Source organism: Leptonychotes weddellii, chromosome 7 (genome assembly GCF_054177405.1).
Source record: "Leptonychotes weddellii isolate Sample4059 chromosome 7, ASM5417740v2, whole genome shotgun sequence".
In the NCBI taxonomy this organism is placed as follows: domain Eukaryota; kingdom Metazoa; phylum Chordata; class Mammalia; order Carnivora; family Phocidae; genus Leptonychotes; species Leptonychotes weddellii.
In genome coordinates, this window is record NC_138375.1 from 59,058,800 (window position 1) to 59,080,681 (window position 21,882).

A 21,882-nucleotide genomic window follows, 5' to 3' on the forward strand; every position below is an offset into this window, starting at 1 on the left:
GGAGCAGCCTGGTGGAGTGGTAAGAGCATAGTCACAAAGCTTGCCACTGGTTTGTGTACCTAGTGTTTTAGGGTTAAGGAAGAAAAGAGGCTGGGGACCCTGAGTGAACTCTACAAGAGACAACCTTGAGTTTCTCATTCATGTAAAGTCTCATATATTCCTGGACTGTGGTCAGATCTAAAGTGTTGATTCGGTGGGACCCAGGTTCCTTCCATGTGTGACTCCCATCAATTTCAACACCAGCTGCAAGCTGCCAGAAAGGAAAGAGGAAGTAAGGTACACCCACTTTTTGGGCCCCCTAACACAGTCTAACTTTCTAAGTGGAGGAGTGTATGAGAAAGGCCCCACTAAGTTTCTTGCTCCCATCATGGTCTCTCAGCTGTAAGGCAGAGATTATAAATGTAAAGCAGTACATCATGATGATGGATTCAAGGGCATAGGAAGTGGTGAGGACTATGGCACTTCTAAAGAGGAAGGCCACTATTTTTAGCTGTTGGTGTTACTGTGTTCTCCTAAAAAAGGTATGTTGAAGTCCTAACCCAGAATCTCAGAATGTGATCTTACTTGGAAATAGAGTCTTTACAGTGGTAATTAAGTTAAAATGAGGTCATTAGAGTAGGCCTTAATCCATTCTGATGGTGTCCTTATAAAAAGGGGAAATTTGGACACAAAGACAGACAATGCATAGATGATGTGAAGATCAGCTCAGGATTGTAGTGATGCACCTACAAGTCACAGAATGCCTGAGGCTGCCGGAAGCTGGGAGAGAAGTCTGTACGACAGATCCTTCCCTAGTGCCTTCAGGTGGACTGTGACTCTGCTGACACCTTGATTTCGGACTTCAGACCTCCAGAATGGTGAGACAGTAAGTTTCTGTTGTTCTAAGCCAGACACTGTGGTACTTGGTTATGGCAGCTCTAGGAAAATAAAGACAGTTGGCAGTTACTCAAATCTTTTTAAACATTGTGCAGGTCACAGTGGCTTAAACACAGCCTGTTTGCAACTTCTGCTGAATAAGAAGAAGGTGTGGTCACTGAGTATTTATCCCAAATCTACAGGGTGGAGGACAGCTGAAGGAGGGAGAGCGGTGAGCCTTCCACATCCAGAGGGTACTGGCCAAACCCAAGGAACGGAGTCTGGTAGCAGCTACCTTCACCAGCCTCGACCCGGACTTAGAGGGCGCTACCACTGGGAACCTCTGGTCTTGCCTCTTCTCTCCCACTTAAAGCTTCTGACTGTCTGGGAGCCTTGGTGACCATGGCTACATGACGACGACAACAGAATCCTTAAATCACAGGCTTATTGAAGGATCAGAAAGGATCAGGGTTGCAAAAGCATTCCATTAGAGATTGTCTTTCCTCCTGGAGAGGGGGGCAGCAGACATACACAGGTTGGGACACCTCCTTCCAGCTGGGACAGTTTCCAGGGGGATAGCCTCACCTTCTCCCAAGGCCACGAAGCTGGGAAAATTCTGAGCACAAACTGAGCCCTGACACCAGTTATGGCTTCCAGAGAAATGAGAATGATAATAAATAAGTGTAAAAAGAGTTAACAACACACCCTTTAAGCCAAGAAAAAAAAAAAATACATCAGGAGGGACAGTCACAATTTTGTGGACCGAGAGGAGGTGTGAGGGGCTGGGCCACAGGGCCAGGAGGGAATGGGGTGACGGGGGGAGGGTTCCCCTTCCCAGCCTCAGGAGATGGGGAGGAACAGAACAGGCTGTGGGTAGCAGCTGCTGGAGGCGCTGTGCCCCAATCCTGGCCGAAGCAGCGGCTCCTCCTGTGCCCAGGCCCAGCCCATGCTTTGTGGCCATGCTTGTGACAGGCACCTAGCGGGACAACGGCGTCTGCTTCAGGGACATGAGCACCGAGCGCAGGCGGGACACGTCTTTGCACTGCTTGCTGCTCTTGGGGTTGAAGTCACACAGCTGAGCCACCTTCTCCCACTCTGTGCCTGGCGTCTCCTCCTTGGATTCCTTGACGAAAGCCTCCTCAGATGCCCTGCAGGTAGAGACAAGACAGAGGTTTCATTGCTGTCTTCCTTTCCCCTGAATCAGTGATGCTCTGCTCCCACTGAGAAAGGCTGCTTTGCCCGGCCTACTCCGGGGTAGTCTATCCAGAGTTCTTAGCCCTGTGCCCTGTGACCTCAGGCCCCCAGGAACAGCGTTGGCATCGGAGGAAGCCTACTTTGGTCCTGCCTCAGGGCCCTTGCACTTGCTGTTACCGCTTCGTGGAATGCTTTCCCTCAGACCTGCTCATAGCTTGCCACTTCTTTTCATTCAGGTCTGAATGTAGGTCTTACCTCCTCAGAAAGGTTGTCCCTTGCCACCCTAGCTAAAGTAGTCTCTTCCCCCTCCCCTACCCCTGCCCAGCCTAGCACTCTGTTCATTACCTTTCCAGCAAGAGTTCCCAACCTGGGAATCCCAACACCTGAAGACCCTTGGAGGAACTAATGCAGTACCTCAGCTATTCCAAAAACTTAGCAGAGGTAGGACATTAACCAACCACCTTATTAACTGAAGTACGTGATTCAGCATTGCCTCAGTGTTCTGTGGACTCTATACATGTTCTCCAGCAAAGGGTTGTGGTCAAATACACATGGAAAATCCAGTTAAGGAGGATCTTCAAAACGAAATTTTACAGGCTTTAATGTGCTAATGTGCATCCTGAACTTCCTAGGTGGACTGTAACATGCAGATAGAATCTACCACATTCCAAGTATATTTGACTATAGAGCTCTTTTTAGCCCAGAATGACTTATCTCCATGGAGCCACAGCCTGGGGAATACTCCATGGGAGTCTCTGCTTTTGGCTGGAATCAAGTTAGGCTGAAAACTGGTGGTTTCTTCATCAGAAGTTCTGGTGGACAGTTACAGAAGCCACTGATTAAGGAACAATGGAGAAATACAGTGTAGAGGACAAACCCAAATGTGGGACTCATTAAGAGAAAAACAAAAGATCTTCAGTGGAGAGGGCTGGGTCTATGTCCTATTTGGCCAGCAAGGGTCCCTGGAAAGCCCCTTTCTCCTTGTGGCCCCTTCCGTATCTCAAACAGGATCAGCTCTGCCACATGCCAGGCAGGGAGCTCTCCAAGTGATCCCCACAGGCTATGCCAAGGGTGAGTTGGCTCTGGATCAGGTGACCTGGCTCTCCCTCTGTGTGTACTCATTTCCTAACCTAAAAAGTGAGGAGCAGAGCCTCCACCTTGCTGATCCGTCTCACCGGCCTGAGACTCTAACAAAGTGGCAAGTGTGTGCAGGCTTGGGAGAGAGTAAGGCACTGCGTGGAGCTGGATGAGCGGTGGGGCTGAGGGGTGCTGTCTTCGGAGCCGTCCCTGTTAGGTCAACAAGAGGCTGTCCTCTAACCTGGCTGTTCAGTGTGTGGTGTGTGGTCCAGCAGCTCCAGCGTCGCCACGGAGCTTGCTGGAAATGCAGAATCACGGCCTCGCCTCAGCCCTGCTGAATCCGAATCTCCTTTGAACAAGGTCCCCCGTGATTTTAAGGCACAGAAAAGTCTGAGAAGCACTGGTCTAGACTCTTCCCTTCTTCAGGACCCCCTGGTGCTATTTCCTCAAGTGCAACAAGAGCACCGAACCCCCTACGTGGTACATTCCCCAGCACCGACGCTCCTGTCATCCCCACTCTTCTGTCTGAAACCTCCTATGGATCTTTGCTGCTTTCAGGATCACGTCCCAGCTTGCAGACCTGGCCCACCAGGCATATTGCAACTAGCCCCACGCTGGCCTCCTGTCCTCAGCTCCCAGCCATCCCCGTAGCCGCGCGCCCCACTCACGGAGGCTGCCCTGGTCCTCTTCTTGCCCTCACCACCAAGCTCATCCCTTCTTACACTGTGAGGTCCAGCTGAAGGTCCCGCCTCTCCGAAGCCTGCCCTGGCTCCCCCAGCAGACAGCGGCTCCCAGGGCTCGGTGTGCCCTTCCACACGGCCCTTAGGACAACACTCTCCTGACCATGAGCAACTTGTGGGGCAGGCCATGGCTTATTCCTGTTCCAACAGACACTGGCATTGGGCAAGTCCCAGTAAGTACCGGACAGATGGCAGAGTGGACAGAAGGAAGGAACACAAGGCTGTTTCTCTAGTGGGTCCTGTGCTCTGTGAGAGAAATGCCAGCCTAGACAGCATCAGAGGCCTGCGGAGGGTGACCCCAGAGTGAGGAACAGCAAATACCTGGCACACATGCTCGTGGCAGACATCACACAGTCGTCACTGCTTTTCCTTCCTCTTCACCAGGCCAACACCCCCCCCCCCAGGCTGTCAACTACCCATCAACCGGGGCACCATCTGCCATCTCCAATCCAGATTAGGCACAGTCCTGGCTAGCCCCCAAACAGGAACATGTGAGAGGCCCACGGTGCTCTAGGCAGGATCTGGTGGCCAAACTTGGGCTGAAGCTTTGAGGAGGAGCAGTGCGCTTGGGGGCAGGGGTAGAGGATGGGGGTATTCGTGGGAGCGTCTCTTCTTTATGCCTCTGGCACTCAATGTTTTGTTCAACGGAAGACTCCTTCATCCCACCTCCCAGCCCTAAGAGGCATCTCAGAAGGACGGAGTTGGGCTGTTTGCCATTTGCCCCTCCCACCTGGGATGGCCAGTGCATTCTTTTCTGTGTTCTGCTTTGATTTAGCAAAGCTGCCTTCAGGCAGAATAGATGCTCAATAAACACTTGCTGCAGGGATAGAGGCGAAGGTGGGTGCCTGCACTACCTCCTGCTCTGATCTTTGCCCTGCCGCCCCCAGCCCCAGCCCCTGCCTGGCCACACTCATTTATACCCCACAAGCAGGACACCCAAGGCATACAGAGGGGCCCTCGCCCTCTCCCACTCCCCCTGACAGAGGAGCAAAGACACGTACACATAGCCGATGATATCAGCATCTGGCTGCTGGTAGAATGCTTTGTCAGCGATCCTTGAGGGGAAAAGGGTTAGGTGGGGGAAGACAGATGGCAAGACAGACAGGCAGAGGGTTAAAGAGAAAGGGAGACAGCATTAGTACCTCCAGTTGGAGAGCGTTAGGAAGCATAGTCCTGTAAGTCTTAGCAACTATCCACAACCCAGAGAGGAGAGCAGGGATCCTCCACGGGCTTGAGTGCCTTTTCTAAAACTGCCCTGATCATATTACTTCTGTTCACGAGCCTTCCGAGGCTCCTCACCGCCCCCCTCTGTCCAGCCCTGTTATTGGAGGCCCTCCACCTGTGACCCCTCCTTCCTGCCTTCTCCCTACCACTCCCTGGTGCCCAAGACACAACAGCCTTTCATATTATGCTGTTCCCTGGTCTAGAACACTCTCGCCCAACCCTGCCCTAATGAACTTCTAATCATCCTTCAAAGCCCAGGTCCTAGACACAGAGGTCCCTCCCCCACCCACACCCCTTGCTTCCACAGCCTTCCCCTAGAGAGGCCTACTGGTGAGTTCACCTGCACATGTGTGCTTCTCTCCTCTGAGCTCTTCAAAGATACAGACTGGGTCCTTCCCCACTCTGTCTCCCCAGAGCCTGGCCCACAGCAGCTTCCTGAACAGAAGTGCGGCAGCTTCCCAGGGCCAGCCTTGCCTTTCCGGGCCAGCCAGGTACCTTGAAGGACACAGCCTCAAAGGCCGAGCTGCTGGCCAGAGTCTCAGAAGTGGTCTGAGACCATTTCCCTGAACGTGCTCTCTAGTGGGCATCCAGTGTCTGCCAGCCCAGCATCCATCCCCCTTCTTCCCAGGAAGGGCACCCTGATTGTCATTGGCAGGATCAGGCTGGCCCCACTTCAGTCCCTGTGGTTTGGGTGAGACCGACCCCGTGTACAACCCAAGGAATGGGACTATTGCCCAGGCTGGGTCCATCAGAGAGTCCCTCCCCTGGTACAGTCACTGGGCCAGGGACAGGCACAGGACCCACACCAAACCAGTAAGGGTCAGGTCGAGGATTTCAGCTGGAGCTATTGGGACAAGATGCTAGTTTCACAGAGGTTACGGAAAGAATATAGCAGAAGCCTGGAGCTGATGGTGGCCATCTCTCCCCCCACTGCCCTGCCCCATTCCAGGACCAGAGGGGAAAGCAGCATCGAGAGACAGTAAACATGAATGCCAGTTGACTTTGTCTGAGCCCCTGAGCCTAGTATTACAGTCCCACCCCCGGCCTTCTCAGTTTTACAGGCCACTAACTTCCTTTGATCCTTTAGCGTCCCTGGGCTGAGGTGTTGCCATTTCTACAAGCAGTAAAATCCTGTCCCCAGATTGGTTCTTCACTCCCAGCCAGGCCTGTGCTTTCTGTGACACTAACCGCTGGGCCCCGGGCAGTCTGGCTCCCATGCCGAGGTCCTGAGACCTCTTCTGCTGCCCGCAGAACTTGCTTCTTTCTATCCTGGTGAGGTGACAGCTCAACAGTGTTCCACCCCTGATTGGCTCTGAGTACCACCAGCAACTGACGAAGCAGCCCTGAGGGGTTCAGCTTCTCCTGCGTCTGTGTTCTTGCCACCAAATCATCCCTCCTCAAGACAGTCCCCATCCCCTAACTTCTCTCACTGTCCACATGGCCTCATGTCCCTGTAACTCCCCTCATGTCCCCCTAGTCCCCTCATGTCCTCATAGCCCCCTCACGTCCCCATAGCTCCTCTCATGTCCCCATAGCTCCTCTCACCGGTTATTGATCTTGTTCTTCTCGACTTGTTCACTCTGACGCTGGTTCCACTCCTCCAGGTCCTTCTTGGCTTTCTCCCGCCACTCCTGTTCTGTCACCTTGGAGGCAGCATCTGTGACCCCAACAGGAGAGTAAGTGGCAGCTTCGCAGTAGGAATGTGAGGGCACAGCTGCCCTGGCTACTCCTCCCCCCGCCCCCTGGCAGACAGCCTCAGGGCCCATCCTCACCCAATACCCACATTAAGGCAGTGCGAGTGGGGGTCCTGTACCCTAAGGCTTCCCCACCCCCATATGTCCCAAACAGCCAACCCAGCTGGGAGCCGCTCCCAGCCTCAACCCTGCCCTTACCCAGCTCCTGCAGCCGTTTCCTCTGCTCCTCTCTCCACTTGCGGATGCTCTCGGGTTCCTGAGTCAGTCTGTCGGCCTGGGCAATCGCCGCATAGCCATCTGCTGGACCGTTAGCCTCCTAGGGCGCAAACACACAGCAGTGTGCACAGCCTGCGTACCCGCCCTGTTGCCTCTGCTGCTGAGTACCAGGACCCCCCGCCCCCGCCACCACGTGTGGCTGCCTCAGCCGTCCCCAGCAGCCTCCCACCTGCTGCCTCCCGTGACTATACCCTGCCTTTATACTCGCTGTGCCTTCGCCAGCGACGCTCTCCCATGGGGGACCTGGGCGAGTGACGCGGCCCCTGTGAGCCTCACCTTCCTGGTCATGAAGCAGGCTCAATAAGAGTAGCCACCCCTTCACACTGACGGAAGGAGGAAATGGATTTAAAAATGTACAGAACCTTGAACACTTCCTGGCACACAGTGAGTCCCTGTTATTAAAGTCTCTACTGCAGCCTTATTCACCTGCTAACACTTACACAGTCCGAAATGACCTCACTTTATGTTTGCTTGTCCCCTCTCTGCCTCCGTGACAGCAGGGTCCTTGTCTAGCCTGCTCATCGCTCTGTCCCCTTTGCCCAGCACAGTGCTTGGCACACAGAAGATATTCAGTAAACATCTGCTAGGTGAATGAGCAGCCCTGGGACAGGCAGGATGGCCGTGGCTGAGATTGCACAGTGGTGAACCTGGGCTGTCTGGGTTCAGATCCCACCTACACTGCTTACTAGATGCATGTGTAGCGGGGACCAGTTGCTCAACCTTGCTGGGCCTCAGTTTTCTCATCCAAAAATGAGAATAATAATAAAACTACCTCTAAGAGCTGTTGTGAGGATTTGACATGACAGTCTTTGTAGGACATCTAGAAGTGGGCCTGGTGTGGAGTAATGGCTCTGTGAGTGGTAGCTAGAATTATTATTCAATCTTATCTTACAGGGAAGGAAACTGAGGCCAGGAGCGATGGCATGATGTAGTGGCGGGCGTCCAGGCCTCTGACTCCCAGGCCGGGGCTCTGCCCACTTCCCCAGGCGGGCTGCCAGAGCTAGGGCCTTCAAGTGCTGGGGGCTGAGAGCTCAACCCAGCAAGGCTGTGACCCCCTGTGGTCTCGCAAAGCCAAAGACCCTTTCCAGTCCAGCCCCATGTCCTGACACTCCCCCTCTGACACTCGGCGCCTACACATTCCAGCAGCACACACCCCACACACTCCTGCCACCCCGGGCATCTGGCTCCTCCCGCTCTAGCTGCAGTTGGTGCCCTCTCCTCCCCTCTTCAGCTGATGAAATCTTCTTCCATCCTCTAGAGTCGCCACCCCCCTCGGCAGATTTCACACCCCTTCACCTTCTGCACGAGTCTCCCTGCTGGACCCGGAGCTCCTGGTGGGCAGAGCAGGACCTTATGTATAGCCTCTGAACCCCTGCCCCATCCTTTCACCACTCCCTGTGATCCTCCTTCAAGCACTCATCAAAACCGTCAGCAACAGGGGCGCCTGGCTGGCTCACTCGGTTAAGCGTCTGCCTTCGGCTCAGGTCATGATCCTGGGGTCCTGGGATCGGTCCTTGCATCGGGCTCCCTGCTCAGCAGGGAGTCCGCTTCTCCCTCTCCCTCTCTCTTTGCCCCCTCGCCCCAACTTGTGTTCTCTCTCAAATGAATAAATAAAATCTTTAAAAGAAAAAAAAAAACTCTCAGTAACACTGGTGTTCAATGTCCTGTCCCCACGAGACAGTGTCCGGTGCCGCCCTCTGCCCAGGGGTGCTCCCCACTGTCCTTGGCACACATCAGTGCTCAGTAAGCAGTGTATGCATGGATGCATATCCCCGGAGCCAGATGTGCTGGGTAAACGTTTGCCCAAAGGGGTGTGGGCAGCCCGGGTGAAGGAGTACGCATTAGGAACATGAGGGCTGCCGTCTCCCCCTGTCTGGGGGGAGAGGGAAGGGCGGGCCCAGGGCAGGGTGTGTAGCCTGGCACCTCCCTGGGGTCAGGCCCACCCTTGGGTGGGACGGTTGGAGCACGGCCCTAATTCTTTCTGGCACAGAATTACACTTCAATTTAGACAGCCTCTCACCACACCCGAGGGGCCCTTCCAGGGCTCTAATCTGGAAAACAGAAGTTGATCACTAATGTTGAGTGTGCCCCACCCTGCCCGCTTCCGGGAACAACCCTGTCCTGAGGCCAGGCCACCAGGCCTCCCCCACCCAATCCTATAGGATATGCCATGTGCAGACAACTGCAGTTACTTCTGTGTATATGTGCTTATTAAGGTGCTGTGTTTCATTTTCCTCCCGGCACTTCCGGCTATCTGAAATGCCATGTTTACATGTTTACTATCTGTCTCCACCCCCCCCCCCCAGCCCCAAGTAAGTGAGCCCCATAAGGACTGAGACTCCGTGTCTCTGTATAGAATCTAGAACAGGGAAGGCCTGGCTGTAGGAGGATCTCTAGAACATTTCTTGAATGAATGAGCATATGCTCAGGCTTAGGGACAGGGATGAAAAAGACAACCTGTCCCCCGGGAGTTTGGCAGAGGGAGTCTCTCACAAATGAGGACCATGGCTGGGGTACGCACTATAACACAAGTCAGGTAAAGAGCGGAGACAAGGGCGGACACAATTCTAGTCTGGGGGCAGAGTAGGATGGGAAGAGACAGGGAGAGGCCATTTTAGACCAGAACTGGAAGCGTAAGGACCCTGTGGGGCCAGTGCCTCTGGGAAACTTGAGTACAGCGATGTTTCCAGGCATGGGAGGAGAAGGGGTGGGGGATGTGAGCTGGAGAAGGGTCTCTTAGGCAGGAGTTTTGTCACACTGGTGTCCTTCAGGCCCACCATACCCATAAAGCCTACCCTAAAATTAAGAGTCCCAGGTTTTAGTGCTTTAAAACTTGCAGAGGAATCACAATTAAACTGATCTCTTTGATCTTTACAACTCTACATGATGGGTTTTATCATCTGTGTTTTACAGGTAGAGAAACTCTAGCTCCAGAGTCCCAAGGTCACCGGGCTGGGAACTGGCAGAGCTGAGATTCCAGCTGAATTCCTGGGTGTGAAACATGCTGGCCACATAGCTCAGCAGGGACAAAAGTCACTTCAGCATCACGTGATTTGTGACACACTCTCTGTCTCCCTGATAAGTCTACTTCCCCAAGATTTGAGACGGTGCCCGCTCCTCCAAGTGCCCCCTGCCCCATCCCCCATCTCTCACACCCACACACTGCCACCCCTCGGCTCACTTAGTAGCCCGGCCAGGAACTTACAAGAAGCTTCCCTGGGCTGCAGAGCACTTTTTTTTCCCAACAGCCCTGTGGGGACAGCAGGGCAGGGCCTCTTATCCCCTTTTGACAAGTGAGAAATCAACTCAGAGCAGTCAAGAGAGTAACCCAAGCCCTTCTGGTTGGGAAGTGCCACAAATGAAGCCCAGGCCTTACTGATTCCATCCAAACTCCTCTGCCGCAGCCCATCACAGCACCCCGGACTGGGTGCAGGAGCAGCCTCGAGGAGCCACTTGGACTCCCCGGAGCAGCCGCACCGCACATCCAAGGGCACCACACATCCCGGAGCACCGCTCAGTGTAGTTCCAAGCACACTGTGCCCAGAGGTGGCCATGCCCGAGGCTCAGGGTGTGAAGCTCGGCCAAGCTAGACGAGCCTCCTCCACCTGTGCATCGGCCCGCGCCCACTAGCGGCTCTGGCTGGGAGCCGTGCCCGGGGGTGGGGGCGGGGGGCGCTCCCCTCCCATCACACCAGCCCTGCAGCTTTGGCCTCTCTGCGCTCCCCCAGCACACCACTGTCTGCAGCAGGCCGCAGGCTCCAGGCAAGGCCCACAGAGAGTGCCTTACGCTCTGTACCTTGGCACATGCTTTGCTATCAGCCAAGACCACCCACGTGCCCCTGGGCAGCCTGGAAACCCACTTCCAGCAGCCCCTCCCTGTCGCACTCCCTGACTGAGCGCAGCACCTGGCGCGGGAGCCTGGTTCAAGTCCCAGCCCTTCCCAGCTGTGGAACCAGAGCGAGCTATTAAAGCTCCCTGTGCATCTTGCTCTTGGTCTGGGAGATGGGGATAAAGACAGAACCTCCATCACGGGGGTGTTGGGAGGATGAAGCGAGCTAATACGCTTACAGCCCTTGGGTGATGCCTGACGCACTGTTAAGAGCTCGGACTCCTAGCGCTTGACACCACCCCTGTATCTGAGCCCTTACCATCCTGCGCTGCCATCACTTCTTTCCAGGTCTCTGTCCTCTGTCAGAAGCTAGCTCTTTGAGGACAACAGTGGCGGATCTGCCACCACATCCACCGCCCCGAGCACAGTGCACGGCGCCCACGGCATGGGAGCTGGCGGAAAAGTCCCCTCCTGCCACGCATTGGATGTGTGACCTCTGAGAAGTGCTCTCCCTGGGCTCCTTGGGTCTCACGGCCTATTAAATGGGGGAGGCAACATCCCACTGCTCTCCGAGGATGAAGTGGGGCCCCTGCAAGCTGCGGAGGATGCGCACAGGTGAGGGCCGGCGGGGCTGTGCGGTTCGCGATCAGCGAGGCCGACCCCACGGTTCACTGTCAGCCGGCAGACCCCGCGGGCACCGACCTGTGCTGCGGCCCGACCAGAAAGCGCACCGCGGTGTTGCCGGCACGCTGAGTCCTGAGAAGCGGTTTGCTGGCTCCTCTTCTCTGGCCCTGCTGGACTAATTTTCCTGGCCCGGTCCCCCCCAGTGAGCAGTGAGGTTGGGGGTCAGCTACAGGCTGGCAGCCCAGGCGGGCTCCCCAGTGGCTGCAGGAATGCTCTGAGCACCGCCCCCCGCCCGCCCAAGCTCAACAGGGAAGGGGGCAGGAATGGCCAGGACCAAAAGGCTACAGTCAGGCCAGGCTTATCTTGGTCCAGTTCCCTGGCACCCCTCTGCTGAGGGACCCCTCTGCTGGACGTGACCATGAGAGCCTCCGTGGGGCAGGCTGGCCAAGGATGTGCTGTGACGCCAGAGACAGCCAGGAGGATGAGGCATATGCGTCTATGGGATTGTCCAGCTAAAGCTGAGCTAAGCTGAGCTGTTGATTCCTCTAAGTAGCTCAGAGGGGGATGATGGCAGTGCGTGGGGGGAGAGAGAGTTTGTGCAGGAGGAGGGAAGTCTGCAGGGGCCTTCTATCCATGTCCCTGGCAGTGCCAGATGGGACTAGAATAGCTGTGGGCAGACATCCTTACGCCTTGAGGACCAGGTTTATAGCTGGACACCCTTGTGGCCCAGAGGTTGCCAGGAAAGAATAAGAATGTAGCCAGAGAGCTCTGCCCAGGACCCTTGAAAGTGTTGGGCATGTTCACGCAAGGCTTCCCCCCACCCTCCTCCTTCAGCATGAACCACACCCTGGTCTATGGTCAATCCTAAAAAAGTCTACAGGGGCTTTCTGCCTAAGATCCAACCACTGTGGCAGGCCAGTTCCAGCACAAGGGATGGGAGAGAGGGCACCAGATCAGGGGCAGGAGATCTAGGAGAACCTGAGCTTTGCCACTAAGTTCCTCAGTGACTCACCTCATTCATGACCCCTCCCCTGCCTGTAAGGATTCTAGGATGGCATGGAGTGAAATGATTTACAAATAAACATACATGCGTTATTAGTAGCAGTGAGAATAAGAGTTCCCACTAAGACTGGGAAGGAGGCCCCGGGGTTTCCTATATCCACCAAATAAAAAGTAAGGCTGGGGGGTTGGGGACGGAGAAGCCTCAAGATCCTAACCTACAGAAAGGGGAAATATTATCTTGCTCATAGTGTTCTAGCTATTTCTGCAGTTCTAAGTGTATCTCCAGCTCCAGGTCCACTTTAGGACATAGACCTTTTGGGTCAGGTGAAGTCCTTTTGAGTGTGCCCAGGACAGGGGCAGCCTGGGTCTCCATGATCTACCGAATTGTACAGGAGTAAATACTGTTTACTGGGTGCTCTCAGGCCTAAGGAGACGCAAAGCTCCGAAAGTCCTAAAGACTGACTTTTCTAGCTTGCTGATAGTTGAGTAATTTTCCAGAAACGGGACTTGGCTAGGTTCCCCGTGTAAGGTACCAGCCTATCCCTCTTACATAAGAAAGTATTGTTTATTCCCCACTGAGGACTTGGGAGGCCAGCGCCCCAATAGGGTGGGGCTCAGGAGATCCTGAAGCTGCAGCCCCAGGGGTCAAGGGTCTTTGACCCAGTCCAGTGGGAATAAAGCCTCATCCAGTGAAGACTTTACCCCACCCAAGCATGGGTGGGGGGGACTGTTCCATCTGCAGGGTCCTGGGGATGCCATCTGTGGGCCAAGTTCTCCCAGTGTAAGGACTCTTAAACCCATTTGTGTATAAATGTGGGGAAGGAGGAGGTGGGAACAGAAAGAAGTAGTCTAACTAGAAATATCCTTACTAGGTGTTGTGGGGGGTGGGGTGGGTATAAGATCATCATGAGGAATTTTTTTTTTAATTTTATTTTTTTAAAAGATTTTATTTATTTATTTGACAGAGAGAGACACAGTGAGAGAGGGAACACAAGCAGGAGGAGTGGGAGAGGGAGAAGCAGGCTTCCCGCTGAGCAGGGAGCCCGATGCGGGGCTCGATCCCAGGACCCTGGGATCATGACCTGAGCCGAAGGCAGACGCTTAAAGACTGAGCCACCCAGGCGCCCCCATTATGAGGAATTTTAAAACAATCCAGTGAAAGTGAAAGTCTTTTCTTTTTCTTATCTCACCCCCCTATCTCGGGGCTAACCACTCTTAACCACTGTTAACAGCTGGTGCACATCCTTTCAGATATTTTGCACAAACATATTTCTAAAATAAAAAAAACTGGATCACACTGTGCATATTATCCTGCAAGGGACTTTTCCACCTGATATATTGTGGGCATCTTTTCATGTCAATACAGAAAGCTCTGATTGCTCTTTTGAACAACAGCATGGTTTTCCAATTTACCTATCCAGGCCCTTGATGCTGGACACTTAAGTCATTTCAGTTTGTCTGTTATTTTTTTAACTTTTTATTTGAATACAGTTGACATACAATGTTACATTAATTGTAGGTGTACAACATAGTGACTCAACTTCCGTCTATGTTATGCTATGCTCACCACATAGTTTGTCTACTTTTGTAAATAATCCTGCAAAAATCTGGGAGTCCTTGTCCAATTCTTTCCTTAGGGAAGATTCAAAGCAGTGGAATCTCTGGATCAAAGACCTGCACTTAAAATGCTCAGACACAGGGGCGCCTGGGTGGCTCAGATGGTTAAGCGTCTGCCTTCGGCTCAGGTCATGATCCCAGGGTCCTGGATCAAGTCCCGCATCGGGCTCCCTGCTAGGTGGGGAGCCTGCTTCTCCCTCTGCCTCTGTCTCTCTCTCTCTGACTCTCATGAATAAATAAATAAAACATTTTTTAAAAATTTAAAAAATCTTAAAAAAAAAAATGCTCAGACACGGCCACTCAGTCCAGCTTTCCACCAGTGGCACAGATGCGTGCAGGGCCCAGCGTGCACCGCGCTGCCGTGGGCCACTTTATCTCTCCTTGCTGGACATCACCATGGGCAACCTGAGGCTGCACGCCATCAATCCCTGTCTATAGTGGTCCTTATTCTTCGTGCCCTTCCCCACACGACAGAGAAGAAAGAAAGAAAGAGAGAGAGAGAGAAAGAAAGAGGAAGGAAGGAAGGAAGGAAGGAAGGAAGGAAGGAAGGAAGGAAGGAAGGAAGGAAAGAAAAACATGTCAAAACCCATGGCTATGTTCCCATCCCAATGCATCAGACATAATGAATAGAATAACTTGGAGCCCTAATCCTACCGATGATGGGGCCATAAGTTACTGAGACCCAGGCTGTTAGTTCCTACCGCTGTTATGACAGAATCTTGCTTACCTGAAACACATCTCCATTGACCGTGGTCCCCATGTCCTCAGAGCCAGCTAGAAAGAGAACAAAGAAATGGCATTATTCGTTGCTCAGCTTAAAGCGAGCACAGGTGGTCTTACATTAGCGCCCTGAGCCACCCTCTGTCTGTGTCCAGGCACAAGCCCCTCCCCATGTAGACATACTGGATACCTAAATAAGCTGGGCTCAAGCCGTGACTGTTCACAAAGACTTCTCGCAGCCATTGTCACATGTGCTTTTCACCACAGCTCTGTGATGAAGTTATCCACCCATTTTACAGATACTGGAACTGAGGCTCAGAGAGGCTATGTGGTTGCCAACAGCCAGCCAGCCAGTAACAGCCCCTCACCTACCTGAACGTAGTCGACGCTCGGCCACGGCTAGCAATGGCCTGTGTGTGGAGCCCGCGCCTGCTGAGCAGGCAGAGACGCTGTCGGCTCAGGGCGGTGTCTGTAAGCACTAAGAAGAGGGGCCCAGCGCGTCCCTGCCTGTCCCCGCGGTGCCTTGAGCAACGGCTCCACCTGGGAGAGCAGGACCTGCAGCCCCCACCAGGCAGCACCTGGCCTATTTTTCCTCCTTCCGCTCCTCCCAGAGGATTTTCTTTTGCCCTCAACAGTGACTCCTCCCGGTCCCTTTCCCTGACAGCTGATTAGTCACAAATTCCTGTGGCTTTTGCTGCAACGGTGACCCTCAAAGTTGTCCTCTGCTCTCTGTCCCCTGTCCAGTCTGTCGGCCCTGTTGGTGGCAAACACCTAGAAGACCATACCTGGGTCCTTGCTCCTCACCAGTGTCTTCCCCAGACGCGTGCACAGTACCCGCGACTTAGTAAGAGCTCAGAAACTTATGTGTTAGATAAACATCAATAAATGCATCAGAAAGGGGCGCCAGGGTGGCTCAGTCGGTTAAGCGTCTGCCTTCGGCTCAGGTCATGATCCCAGGGTCCTGGGATCGAGCCCCGCCATTGGGCTTCCTGCTCCGCGGGAAGCCTGCTTCTCCCTCTCCCTGCTGCTCCCCCTGCTTGTGTTCCTGCTCTCGTTGTCTCTCTCTCTGTCAAATAAATAAATAAATAAATAAAATCTTTTTAAAAAAAGCATCAGAAAAAGAACGGATGGCTTTTGTCCGCTCGCAGGCCTTTGACCTGACTCCAGCTTCACCCTCTCTCAACCCTCTTTCAAACCAAAAGCAAGGGCTGACATTCTGTAAGGCATACACTTACCTACGTCACTCCTCTGCTTACAAATATAATAAAAACAAATGACAAAGAAACCCACCTCCCATGGACCATGGTGGCCTATAGGGTCTGCTCCCACCTTGGGGACCGGCAGGGACTTTCCCTCAGCCTGGAAGGCCTTCCTACCCATACCACGTGGGCTGTGCCCTCACTCCCTTCAGCCTCTGCTCAAATGCTGTCCTAGCAGTGGCCTTCCCTGGTCCCCTGGGACACCTACTCCTCTGCCAGCCCACCCTCCTGCCCCTGCAGTATTTCCATACGGTACTTACCACAGCCTGACACGTTTATTTGTGTAGGTGCGTATTATCTATCTTCCCCACTTGAATGGCCCCTCGTGAGGGTAGGGACTTTGTCTTGCCCAATGCCAGCGCCCAGCATCTAAAACAGTGCCTGGCACATAATTGGGCTCAATAAATATCTGTTGAATGAGTACCTCAAACCTCAGACCATAGCACATGAGAACTTCTACACTCTGGCCTTGCCCACTTTCCTGCCTCACTTCCCACCAGTCCCTCTCACAAATATTCTGGGGACGCCTGGGGGGTGCAGTCGGTTGAGCGTCCAACTCTTAGTTTCGGCTGGGGTCGTGTTCTCGGGGTCGTGAGATCAAGCACGTCAAGACCCACATCAGGCTCTGTGCTCAGGGCAGAGCCTGTCTCTCCCTCTCCCTCTGCCACTCCCTGCTATGTGTGTGCTCTCACTCTCTCTCTCTCTCTAGTAAATAAATAAACTTAAAAAAAAAACTATTCTAGTTTCCTCCTTCCTCAAACACACCAGTCTGCAACTCATGCCTTTCTTCCTCCCTTTTCTCTCAAAAGAATACTCTTTTGAATCAGTCATTCTTCAAGACCCAGTTCACAAGTCACCTCCTCTGGGAAGTCCTCCATTACTTCCCCTACTTCTCTAGGCACTGAAGAAAGGTTTCACCTCTGGGATATCCCACAATATTGTATAGCATTCCCCACCCTCTTATGCAATTATCTGTGACCTCCCAAGGGCCATGCACTCCCTGTCAAGCCAGGCTCTGTATCCTATTCAGTTCCTAAGGGCTCCTGCCCAGAACAGGCGAGCAGTGAGTACTGGCTAAATGCAAGACGAATTTCTCTCTGGGGGTCCACCGTGACCTGCAAGGCCTGCCTACGGTCTCTCGGAAACTGTGATGCCTCCCAGCAAAGAGCCCCCGGAAGCCACACGAGCTTCCCACAGATGGACAAGTACCCCTTTACCAGCCAGATAGGGCTGCAAGCAAGGGCCACACTGATTTCAGCTTGGGGACTGAAGAGAGGGATACTTAATCTTATGGAAATAATCCCTGGTTGATATAAATCTTCAAACAGTGATTGATTCTGACCGACGGTCTCCTGTCATCCCTACTCATTCCCTAGGGCTACTCCTGCATGGGTGGCCTGGTCCCTAAGTCGGGGGGAGGGGGCGATGGGGTTTTAGTGGCAGCATCTTCTGCAAAGGGGCTTCTTCTCCTGGGGCCCCTCCTCAGGGCCTAACATTATCAGTGTCATTCACGATGATGCCATGCTGGATGCTGGGCCTTTCTGGAGTGGAAGGAGCACCACCCCATCCCACTCTGACCAGACCAGTCTTGGGCCCCTGGTCCACAGTCCTGGTGCCTACCCTGGTCTTCAGAAAGTCTCTCTGCCTCAGTTTCTCAGTCCCGTGAACATTCCTCTGGATTTGAAATTTCAGCCTCTTTGAGAATCCACACCCACCCACACATAGAACTGAGTATCTGTTCCCACAGTGCTTTCTGATTATTGCACATTTACAATCTTACATCCACAGTCAGAGGCCTGCAGAACAGGAGCACAGCAGATATGAGGCCCAAGGATAACCCCGTGGGCGTTGCTTCCCTCAGATTCCTGACCTCTTTTGGAACAAGGGCAGACAGGGTCCAGAACATTCCTGGGAGCTTACTGAGGCCCAGCAGGGGAAACAGGCTTGCCAGGAACTGACTGGGCAAGTCAGGGACACAGCCAGGCTGGGGCTCAGAAATCTGGGTGCGAAAATGTAAACCTGCTAGGCCCTACCCAAGGCTGATGAATGGAAACAAAGTGTCCATTGCTCTTGCTGGCCCCAGATCCCGCCCCAGAGGAGAGACTCAATGCGGCTCCGTCTCAGGCCTAGACCAGACACCTCTTTCCCCCGGGGGTAGCAGGAGCCCCACAGCAGAGCACTCAGCACAGGGGCATCATCTAGGAGAACAGACTCAGAGGTGTTGATTGGCCGAAGCTCCGGAAGCCAGCTTCTCCCAGCTCCCAGCAGGCCAAGGCACTTTTTCTCCACCCCATCAGAGCTTCTGGCATTCATCACTGGTCAGAGAAGATTACTTGCTCAGCACCACATAGGCCTCGGAAGGTCAGATCAATCCCATCCTGTCTGGCCACCTACTGAGCCACCATCCCATAATACTTTCCTGATCCTCAGGCCCCACGTAGGAGGGCAGCTGAACTTTTGCAGCTTCAGCAGGTATGAGTCTGGAAGACCTTCAGAGGGCCATGTCTCTGCTTCTCCCCCTGCCTTCTCCGGTCTGGGGTCAATCTGTGCCCCCACCCCTGCCACAGAGGGAACCTCCCATCCCGGCTGTGAGCCCCTGGAGCCCCACTGTCCTGGGAGAGGCCACAACCTGCTCAACTCCCAGGGCCTCTGGCTGCCCTCAGCCTAAGCTCTACCTGCCCTTCTCTCTCAAGAGGTTCTGACATCAGTTCTTCTCAGCGGGGCCTCCTCCAGGCCAAGCACGACTGAGAAAGCTGGTGGTTTCACAGAGGCGGTGTGGACTAGTGAATAATGAATAGAGGCAGGCATTTCCTTCGAATTCCCTGGGATGTGTGAGGATCCCAGGTGCCAGGAGCTGCTGCTTCAGAAGCCCTCCACCACTGGCTTGCTTGGGTGGCAAAAGCCAGCCGTCCAGCCCATCACCTCCTAGGGTGACTGCTACAGCATTTGAAAGAGTGTGGGGCCCAGAGTTGGGAGGGCTAGCTAGGATCAAGTCCCAGGTCTGCCACTCATGGCTGTGTGACTTTGGGCAAGACACTCAGGCTCTCTGGGCCTCCAGTTTCTTAGATGTTACAAAAGGCTTGTTCATTTCTTATATCAAGGGGTATAGAGATGCTTCAAGCTCCTCAAGCCACAGAAATTGTCTTATTCATTTCTGTATCCCCAGTGGTCCTGGCACACAGTAGGCACTCAGTAAAGGGTGAACAAATACAAATATGACTATAAGGAACCTAACTTGTAAACTTTTTTTTTTTTTCAATATAAGCTATCACTTATTCCAACAGGCCCATAAACCCCCACCAAAACAACAACATTAACAAGAAGCATGGCGTGTTCTGGATGCGCCCATGAAGGTATCCACTCTTTAACTAAATATTTTAAGAAACTGTCCTTTCAAGCCAGAACCAGAACAGGAATATCCTTGATAAACATGCTATCACAGGGACCAGGCCCTGAACCCGGATCTAAAGCTAACCACAGTAGCCCTGGACCACCTTTAGAAAACCATTGATAGACAGTTAGAAACCCCAGGAGGGCAGGACCACATCTGACTGAAGACTTCTGTGCCTTTGCCCCCACCTTGGTATCTAACCCAGAGCCAGTCATATGGAAGACAGTGCGGTCAGGCGGAGACAGTTCCGAGTTGGACAGAAACAGGTTAAATCCTCACTGCCACTTACTAGTTGTTTCAGTAGGGTACCTTCTGAGCCTCAGTTTTGCCACCTCTGAAATAGGTTTGACAATGCATATGAAATGACTAAATGTAAGTAAAGTGCCTAGCCCAGTGATTGCAGGATGCAGGTAGCTCCCCCAGGGAAGGTCTGTGAGTTCTTGGAGCACCCAGCGTTCCCTGCTTTGCCAGCTGTAGGGAAGAGCTAAGACTGAGGGGCTGGGAGGTCTGTGTTCTGCCCATACCTGCAGGGCTTAGTTGGGGGCCTGGGACGACCAGGCAAGGGGGAGGCTCAGGAGAGACTCTGAGGGCTGGACTGTGTCGGATTTCAGGGCCAGGCAGTGGTGGAGCTGGCCGTGGGTTGAAATGTCCTGACAAATTCCTGTGCGCAGAGCCAGGTTCACAGCCCGGGGCAGGGCCTCAGATGAAGCTCTCCAAGAAGATTCCTCCGCGTTTCCACCAGGTCCCTCTCAAACACACACAGCTCCAGGCCTGCACCTGACCTGCCATACCAGGCCCTTTGTCGTTCCCCCGCAGGGCCCCGAGGCCCGGTCTGCGCCGCCAGGTACCCGGGTGCGAGCCCCAGGCCCCCCAGTTCCCAGGCCCCTGCACTGACTCACCCCCACTCGCGGGTCCCGGCTGCGCGAGGGCCCCATGGCTGCCGGCAGGTGCCCCGAAGCCCTCGTCATTCTCTATGCCCGCGATCTCACTCTCCTGCTGGGCCAGGAAGGCAGCCGCCGGGTCCTCCTCGACCGCCTCGGGGGCCCCGCTCTCCGACGACGAGAAGAAGCCAAAGTCATCAGCCATTTTCCCCGCGTCTCTGCTGAAGCGTCGGCCTGGCGCTCGGCTCTGCCCGGCGCGTGCCCCGCGCTGCGCCCGGCGGCCGCGACACTGTCACCCGAGCCGCCCGGGGAGCCGGCCTCGGCTGGGACGGGCTCGGCGCGGCGGCCCCACACTTCCTCTCCGCCACCGGGCCCGGCTCGCCTGTCACTGCAGCTGCAGGCGGGAGGAGTCGGGACGGGAATGCGGTGATGTCACCGGCGGAGGGAGGGGGCCCGCAGCGCGGCCGGAGGTCGCCTCGCAGCGGCCACAGGAGGGCGGCAGCAGGACGGCGGCGCAGCCTCGGGGACCCGGAGGCCGGGGCAGCTAGCTCTTTGCCAGGACACCAGGACGAGGCACAGCGCCCGCCGGGTCTAGAGGCAAGCGGACCAGGGCGAAGTGGTCGGGGCACGAACAGTTCAGACCGCCAGAGTTTGTATGAGCCGGCTGGGCCCCTACTGAGACGCTGGGCCCCTTAAATGTCCCTTCAGTATTAAATGGCCTGAGAAAGACCTAATTTATCCACCGCGGGCAGGCAGCCCTGGCCGGTGGAGCACCAAGGGGGTCGTCACTGCGCAGACCTTGCTCCTGAGTCATGCTACAAGTTTCTTTGCCTAAGCTGGGTAAATATTATGAATCTTATCATAGTGAGCCTCCCCCTCTATAAGAGGAGGAGAACTACGTTTGGAGAGGTGACACTGTGTCCCACTGCCGCTTGCCTCCTTCCTGCAAGTCCAGGGCTGTCCCCACTAGGCCTTGTGGCTAAAGTACATTTCTTCCACATTTCTCTTCATTTAGGGTGGCTTCAGCTCAGACCGCCGGAGTCTGGATGACCTGACTGGGCCTCTACCTTAGAGGCTGGGTCCCTTAAATATCCCTTAAGTATGAAACTGCTGGAAAAATGCAGACCTAATTTATCCAGGCAGCCGGCCACTCCACCCAGCCACCCTCAGTAAACAGTCTCTGCCTCCTCCCTGTCAGCACGCCACCAAGCACCAGGACAACAAAACCTAGCAGTAAAGCTAGCTTGGTCAAGGAGAGATTGCAGTCTGTGAGACCAGTAGATGGTAAATGGCCCATCACAGCATCGTGGGTGAGGTGCTCCAACATTTAAACATTAAACATTTAAACACATTAAAAAACACTCCCTGGGAGACCCAGAGAACCACCATCAGATTTGGACATTGGGATTTTTCTCTTTCTGATTTTGAGACTTGAAGGTCAACTATGAACTGGAAGAGAGAAGGAAAAGATGTGCCATAAACTGTGAGTAGTGGTTTTCT

At 54.1% G+C, this 21,882-nt stretch overlaps 1 protein-coding gene across 2 annotated transcripts; it reads right to left on the bottom strand.

Moving 5' to 3' along the window:
* Window positions 1-1,548: 1,548 nt before the first annotated feature.
* Window positions 1,549-20,792, bottom strand: CLTB (clathrin light chain B). 2 transcript variants are annotated; one of them, XM_006732502.3, is made up of 6 exons: window positions 20,401-20,792; window positions 14,859-14,905; window positions 6,983-7,100; window positions 6,636-6,747; window positions 4,868-4,921; window positions 1,549-2,003 (listed from the first exon to the last, which is right to left on the bottom strand). In XM_006732502.3, the coding sequence occupies exons 1-6, from the start codon at window positions 20,585-20,587 to the stop codon at window positions 1,832-1,834; spliced, it is 690 nt and encodes a 229-aa protein (XP_006732565.1). In that variant the 5' UTR covers window positions 20,588-20,792; the 3' UTR covers window positions 1,549-1,831. The 2 variants fall into 2 exon arrangements, with proteins under 2 accessions (XP_006732565.1, XP_006732566.1); XM_006732503.3 differs by lacking the exon at window positions 4,868-4,921 and having other exon boundaries at window positions 20,401-20,789.
* Window positions 20,793-21,882: the final 1,090 nt, after the last annotated feature.